General features: G+C 54.5%; 1 protein-coding gene across 3 annotated transcripts in view; it reads right to left on the bottom strand.

The window, feature by feature from the left end:
* Positions 1–2,058: 2,058 nt before the first annotated feature.
* NSDHL (NAD(P) dependent 3-beta-hydroxysteroid dehydrogenase NSDHL) overlaps positions 2,059–7,509 on the bottom strand; it is a 26,481-nt gene continuing 21,030 nt past the window's right edge. For 2 of the 3 annotated variants that reach the window (XM_024760061.1, XM_024760062.1), the window contains 3 exons: positions 5,572–5,714; positions 4,255–4,357; positions 2,059–3,446 (listed from right to left, as the gene is read on the bottom strand). In XM_024760061.1, coding sequence (XP_024615829.1) covers positions 3,114–3,446; positions 4,255–4,357; positions 5,572–5,714 — 579 coding nt within the window. In that variant the 3' untranslated portion in view covers positions 2,059–3,113. The remainder of the gene's footprint in view (positions 3,447–4,254; positions 4,358–5,571; positions 5,715–7,509) is intronic. The other variant, XR_003005229.1, reaches the window with a different exon arrangement.

Genomic DNA, 7,509 nt, shown 5'->3' with positions numbered 1-7,509 from the left:
GGCTTCTCTGCAGCTGCTGGCCCCCAGCCCACTGGCTCGAATTTTGTGTTGGGCCACAGTCATCTGTGAAAAGCTGATGACAGCTCTGTGCCTCTCCTGCCAAAAGACACACACTCACAGATGCCCCAAAGGCCATGTCCAATTTATGGGGTTCACAGACCTCCCGAGTCCACGCACGAATGCCAGGCCTGGAACCTCTGCTCCAACTAGGCCCGCTGGCTGCTGTTCCCCATTCCTTGGACTGTTTCCTCTGCTTGCAGCTGTTACTCCGGGATTCTAGGCCAGGCAGGTGCTTACCCACGCTTCCTGACCTCCCCTCTGTGCTGTGGGGACACCGGTTGCCTCTACCTCCAAGGAGCTCCTGCCTGGTGTGGGTAGGAGGAAGCACACAGAGGGAAGACAGTAAACGACGTAAAGATCGAGAGCCTCGGGCTGGGAGCCCAGAGGAGAGAGATGGTTTCCAGTCGGGAGGCTCAGGGTAGGCATTGGCGGGGAAAGGGAGCTGGCCATTCTGGACTTGGGGCCACATGGGGGAGAGGACACTGCAGGCGGCGGGGGCAACCTGGGCAAGGGGATGGATGACACGGCCAGAGAAGTCTGCCTAGGGCACAGCAGGTGGGAAGCCCAGGGGAAGAAGCTGCAGAATGTGCTCAGGAGAAAACTGGGACCCACTGAAGTATTTCCGGCAGAGGAGAGGCAGGATCTAGTTGTGGTTTAGGAAGGACCCCTGTATGGGCGTAGAGTCTGCATTGGAGGGGACACACAGATCAGCTCAGCCGTCCCAGTACACCTGACCCAGGTGCGCACGGGGCCGCGTGTGCAACTAGGTCAGCACGGATGGGGAGGGGAGAGGGCCTGAAACAAGAGAGCTCCCCAATGAACATGCAGAACCGGGCCTGGACTTGTAGCTGTCCCCGAGCTGGGAGACAACGGCCTTCCCTCAGGCCTGAGGCTGCACAGGGGTGAGCCACAGGCCGGGTCGGTCATCCAGTGTGTCATTTTAGGGACGTGCACTGCACTGCCAGGCTCTGGTTGGCAGGAGAGGGACGGGGTGGAAAGCGGAGGGAAGGCGGTGGTCCAGGGATCTGGGCAAGTTCAGTCTTTCGGGGGCTGACGCGAGGTTCTAGCTGTACTCAGTGACCTGGTGGGAGACCACTTCAGTTGTTCTGAACCATCGGGGGGGCTTGTGAAACCGAGTGCCAGGCCTGCCCTCCAAGTCTCAGTTCAGATCTCCGGTGGGGCGCCAGTTTCTAACGACTTCCCAGGGCTGTGCAGAGTCTGTTTTCCTGGCTGTCACACTTTCTACAAACGGGTGGGGGGCCGAGAGCATTTTGGTCCTCGGTGCTCCTCAGGGAGACCCGCCAGCTTCAGTCTTCCCGGCCTGAGACCCTCCTTCCAGTAGCTCCGAAAGCGGAGTCTTCCCTTCACTGCCCTGGCCTCCTCCTGCCTCTCACCCCCCAGAGGAATCCTGACTCCTTTCCAGGCCCTTCCACTAAGGCTCCATTTCTAGTTCCACGGACAGCTGCAACATTGCTCAGAGTTTTGTTACTTCCTATCTGGTCTCTCAGGCTCCACATAGGGTGGCTGGAATGAGCTTGTGGGTTTTTGCTCCCCATTGCTGGAACTGTCAATGGTTTCCCAGGCCTACAAGATAAAGTTCAGCTCAACTAACCTCCAAGGCCAGCTGGACATTTCTGTACTTCATTGAATCTGAGAGACAACACATCGCTAATGAAACTATGACAAGCCAATGCCTGTGAACCTTACCTTTTACCTTGAAACGCCATCTAGGGGCCTGCACCTACTTGCTCTTTAGCCATCCTTCAAGGCCTTGGCTGGAAGCCACGTATCCTTCCTCCGAACTTACACCACCTCGTCTCAAGTGTGTCTATCATTTCCTACCTGCTATTATAGGGGCTTGTGAACGTATCTTAACTCCTCTGTTCTAACTGCCTTAGGGGCAAAAACCCTGTTTTATTTTTTTTGTGTCCCCCCACCCCAGTAGCTGTTTCCCCCCAGGTGGGGGTCAAGTTCAAATCACACAAACTGCACAGCACGTACAATACCTTCACTTTATTCCAGTCTCCCCAGCTGTCTCCCCACCCTTGCACAAAGGCAGAGAAGCAAACAGAAGTCTTTAAGGTTACATTTCAATGAATCTGAGAAGAAACCAGATTCTGTAAGCAGAGCACCAGAAAATAAAGAACGCTGAATCACTGTATGTGCTATGACGGTCAGAAACTGGCCTGAAGGGTTCTATGAGCGTGAGCCGCAGGGAAGTAGCCCTTTCTGCATCATCTCGGGCTGTTTCTGCCCAAACTCCAAGCAGATAAAGGGGGTACTCTTCTCTCTGACCTTCTCCATGGCTTACTGGCAACCTGCCCAGTGTCCCATGTTAGGAGAGGTGCTAAACAGCTTCAAACGGCATGCCACTCGGGCAGACCACCACCTTGCCATTAAAAGGACACAGGGCTCTGTGGATAAAGAGAAAGGTGCCCATGAAAGAATGTTGTATGAAAAAATACTGCAGGCAGGCACACCAGCTGTACCTGAGAGAGAACTTGGGAGCATGTAAGGAAATGGGCAACTGGTGGCTCTTCTCCCCAGGGATTTGGGGGGGGTTACAGTTACTCAAGCTTTGTAAAAGTTTTTGCTCTAAACTCTGTGTCTATTTAAAATGTACACTTGAAGCCTCACCATGTGTTTATAACTTCTGCTTTTCTCTAGGGTATCTGTCATCTGTGGCTCCTTGAACAGTCTGCATGGAAATAAGTCTAGGACCCCCTCCTCAATCAGCAAATGGCTTGTTTCTTCCCTACGGCTTCTTTGATTGTTTACGAGGCCACTGGAATGATAAGGAACCCAGGAGGAAGCGGGTGGGGGAGAGGGAGAGAATACAAAACAGTAGACTAGGAAGCTGCCCAATTTTAAGAAATCTACATCCAGTCCTACGAAGAGGAAACGCCTGCTGATTTCTCCACCCTCGGAGTCACAGAAGGGTGGGTGTGCTCTCATAGAACCAGCCGGAGGAGACCTAAGCTCAGAAGAAACTCACTGGAAGGAGAGAGTTATCGGCTGGGGATCGCGTGGAAGGGCCCGGGCTCCAGGCCGCCTCACTCGACCTTCCGCAGGTGGTGAAAGCTCCGCACGGTCCTGTCCACGGCGTCATCCATGCTGACCAGCGGCCGGTAGCCCATGACCTTTTTGGCTTTCTCACAGCTGTAGTAATGGAATGTGCCAGCCAGCGCGACCCGCATGGGTGTGAAAGTGGGCTGAAGCTGGGTTATGGGACTGATTACCGTCACCAGGAGGGACAGCAGGAGGGCCAGGTAGTAGGCCACCCAGTAGGGGATGTGGTACTTGGGGGCCTCGTAATTGAGGCCTGTCAGGATGCGGGACAGGAAAGTCCAAAAAGGGATGGGCTCATCGTTGGTGATGTGAAAAGCCTGCAGGGGGGAAGGAGAAGTTAGGAACTGCTCCCCAGCAGGACGGGGCAGCAGGCCATGCTTGGAGCTTGGAGCTCAGCCAGGACCAATATTTTGAGAAACCAGTGGCCGCTCCCTGCCTGCCCGCCCCAGTTCCTTTGCAAGGCAGCTCAAAAGTGAGGCGGTTATTAAGCCTACACAGACCGCAGCGTTTCACGTGGTCCGCAAGTCTGCAAGCATGAGCCAGTGGCAGCTTTCAGGCGATGACAGGATTTCAAGGGAAGCTTAGATTGCACTTGGGAAGGTCCGTTTGTTAATTTAATAATTGTGTTAATCACGGTAAATGCAGTAAATCATCTTATCTTCAGATGCAACGAACGGGTCATATGACATTTCTGAAACGTGCTGTCTTTGGTGTATACTAAAAGCCATACCCACCATACCCCCGCCACACTGAGAGTTACAGGAGGGGGAAAATGGCAGAGGTCCAGGAGAAAAAAATGATGCCCAAATACGGGGGATTCCAAAGGTTGGAGTGAGAAACAAAGAAGACGGGGGCCCTAGGAGTGGGAGTGAAAGGAGCCCGCGTGTGCTCTCTCATCTCTGCGTGAGAGCTGACCTCACCCCACCAGAGGGGTTCAACCGTGGCCCAGTGGGATCCTAGAGCAGCTTTGCCAGGATGCAGGGTCACAGAAGCCACTTGCCAGTGGGTCCAATCACTGGGAGGAGAATTGTGAAGGCAGGCGGACACACAGGGGCAGGAAGGGGTGGGCCGGCTGCTGCCGAGCAGGTAGAAGCAGGTAGAAGCAGGTAGAAGCAGGTGCCTTACCTTCCCACCCAAGGCTGTGTCTCTGGAGAGGTGCTCTGCAGCCAGGATGTGTCCGTGGACCACGTTTTCCACGAAGGTGAAGTCCACCAAGTTCTCCCCGTTCCTGCATGTGCACAAGGAATGGGTTCCCTGCGTCGGAGGAGAACCTGGTAGAGCCCCTGCACGTGGACCCAGGGCCAGGACCCGCCTTGGCAATGCCAGCCCCTGGCACACCTGGGCATCCGTAACAGTTGAAGATGGGCAGGAGACCAGGGCTCCTAGGCCCTCAGGGCCAGTGGGATATTTAAGGGCCCACCAATGAATCTGCAAGTCCCGTGCCCTGCCTGCCCCGTCCCAGTGTGGCCAACACTGGTATTGTCTGCTCTGGGCTCTAATTAGGGCAGCAGCTCTGAACTCCCTCCAGGGCACTCTGGGCTAATGCCTTTCTCTGGCCTCGGAGTTTTCTACTGTCTCTTTCAAATCCCACAGCAGGGAAGCCAAGTGAGAGGCAGGGAGGCAAAGTGGCAAGGCACAGGGATAAATGGGGAAAGAAAGGGAGAAAAGAGAAGGAAGGAAGGAAGAAAGGAAGGGGGGGGAAGGAAAGGTATACTGGGGACACCGTCCCAGTCTCATCACCTGCAGCGGCCCTCCCACTTGCACTTGCCCAGAGGAGGAATGTGAACACCTACCCCCCGCCTTCCTAGATGCAAGGAGAGCGGAGGGCTTGGCCCTTAACCCTGGGCCAATTGTTTCCCCTCTGAGCCTGTTTCCGGAATTTCCAAACAGGGACACAAATGTCTTCGCAGCCTACCTGAGAGGGTTCATGGGGCAGAAGAGCGTCCTGCCACAATCCATGTCTCCCTGGAACTTGTGACTATGACCTTATCTGGAGATAAGGTCTTTGAATATGTAATTAGTTTAGATAATGTCACACTAGTGTAGGGTGGGCCTTAAACCCAATGACTGGTGTCCTTATAAGAGGAGGGACGTTTGGGTACAGACACAGAGAAAAGATCGTCACATGAAGATATAGGCAGAGACTGAAGTGACGGGTCTACGAGCCAAGGGACGCCAAGGGTTGCTGGCAGCCACCTGAGACTGGGAGAGAGGCCTGGAACAGACTCTCCCTCAGAGCCTCCAGTGGGGGCCAACCCTGCCCACACCTGGATTTTGGAGTCCTTGCCTCCATCACTGGGAGTGAATCCATTTCTGTTGTTCTAAGCCTCATTTGTTGTGGCAGCCCCAGGAAATGAGCAGCGGGCAGCAGAGAAGGCCACGTAAGGCAAGAGCCGACTGTGTCCAGGGTGGGGGGTGCGGGGAGGAGAGCAGCCAACTTACCCGATCATGAACTTCATCTTGCCTTTCCTGGCCGCCTCGATGAGAATGGGGACCAACTGGGGGTCCCTTGGGCCAAAAATGCCATGAGGGCGGATGGCTGTGGTTACGAAATTCCGGTCAGGATCGTTGGCACCCAGTACCGCCTGCGGGAGAGCAGAGGGACCATGTGGGCTGCAGACATGCTCCCCAGGGGACAGGTCCTCGCACGGGGGCATGGATGCTGCCCACTGCCCCGGGCTGCAGACTCACGTCAGTGACACTTACAATTCGGGACTACTTCTGTATCCCTTTCCCCACTCCAACACCCAAATCTGAAAACACAGGAGAGAGCTGGGTCGAAACCAGTAGAATCCAACAGAAGGGCCTGGGTTTGGGTTTAAACACTAAAATGCATGAATGCAGCAGTCTGTGGAAAATACCTGAGAGATCCAGTTAATGAGTTAGCTGGGGGCCTTCAGTAAGGCTGCTGCCACCAAACCGGCTCCTGACTTAAGCTCCATGTGTCACCTGTATGTTTCCACCAGTCCTGGGCTGTTGTGGTCAGAACTGAGTACCACCTCCTAGGAAGGGACTCTGATGAAGCCAACTGGGCCAGGAAGAAGGGGCTGGGAGAAACAGGGCAGCAACTCAGTAGCTAAACAGATGAACCAACATGTCGGGTGAATCCTCAGAGCCATGTTCTGTGTGGCTTAATGTACAAGCTAGAACTTAAGGGCTTCAAATACAGAGAAACAAGTTTTGTCTCAAAGGGAACAAAACTTCCCAAAGGATCAGATAGGTTGTTGTTAAAAATGGGGACCACGATGGTACTACTGCCAAGGCTGTGTGCTGCTGAAACGAGATGGCCCACCTCACCTAGGATTTCTACTCCGTGGTGGCAAAATCCTTGTTCACGTTTTGGTCCAGTGAGCTTAAGCCACTTGTTGACTGTGTTCACAATGATCGGAGTTACCCAAAGGTGGAGCTGCCTCTCCTCTCCCCCCACCAGGCCCTGGTCCCCACAGGGACAGAGGAAATGACTCAATAAGCCTTCAAATGCCCTCTAGCCGAGGCTCATCTCTGTTACTAAAGAGAAGAAAGCTCCGGGAGTCCTAGATAACACCACACTCCATCTATTATCTGTCAGCACGTTTGAAAGCCGACAGCAGCTTGACATCTGCCGCCAACTGGAGGCTCCAGCACGGTTACTGCCAGAGGCGTTTACAGGCTTAGCTCATTTCCAGCAGAGCACCCAAGAGTCTGTGCAAGTGACATGACGATGGTCTGAACCACAGTTGCCACTTGCAGCACCTGAGCCCAGTGGGCGGGAGACCCAGGAGCGCTGGAGGAGGGTGCACGGGGCCCAGTGGAAGCTTTAGCGCTCCTTGGGTCAAGTCTGAGCAGGTGGGAGCTGCGTGAGGCTCTCTGTGCTCCAAGGAGCAGGTGGGCAGACCGAGGACTGGAGCTTGCAAAAGCTAGGCCTCCACGTGCTGCACTGGGAAGCCCTTGGGTCTCCCGGCAGATGAGGTCTTTTGGGACCTGCTGGGTTGGAGTAATAGCAAACAGATGGGAGGCGGCTGACACTCAGGCCGCGCAGGGGGACTCTGGCCAATCTGGCGTTAAGCTCTGGTTCCATACATACCGGCTGCGAAAGAAAACCTCAGTAGGTGTGGCCCGCTGCCAACAGCTGGGAGAGGCAAACTCACAGCTGCCTGGCTAAGGTGAGCTGCCTGTGGCCGATGAGCATCCATGGCCTACAGTATCGGGTGTCTTCAGGGTAATATTCTCCTGGACGTTAGTCCCGGAGCTGGCTACTGTCACAGTCTCTGCTCCTTGGCCCAGACTGCTGCTACAACCAGGTGCTCCCTGGTGAAGCTGGCTTGCCAAGTGAAAAAGTACTTTTCCTTAAAATAAAGCAAGAGCCTTCCATTGTTTAATTTCAAAAAAAAAAAAAAAAAA

Source organism: Neophocaena asiaeorientalis, unplaced genomic scaffold, assembly GCF_003031525.2.
Source record: "Neophocaena asiaeorientalis asiaeorientalis breed wild unplaced genomic scaffold, Neophocaena_asiaeorientalis_V1.1 scaffold1340, whole genome shotgun sequence".
NCBI classification, from domain to species: domain Eukaryota; kingdom Metazoa; phylum Chordata; class Mammalia; order Artiodactyla; family Phocoenidae; genus Neophocaena; species Neophocaena asiaeorientalis.
This window is presented reverse-complemented; position numbering and strand designations above follow the sequence as displayed.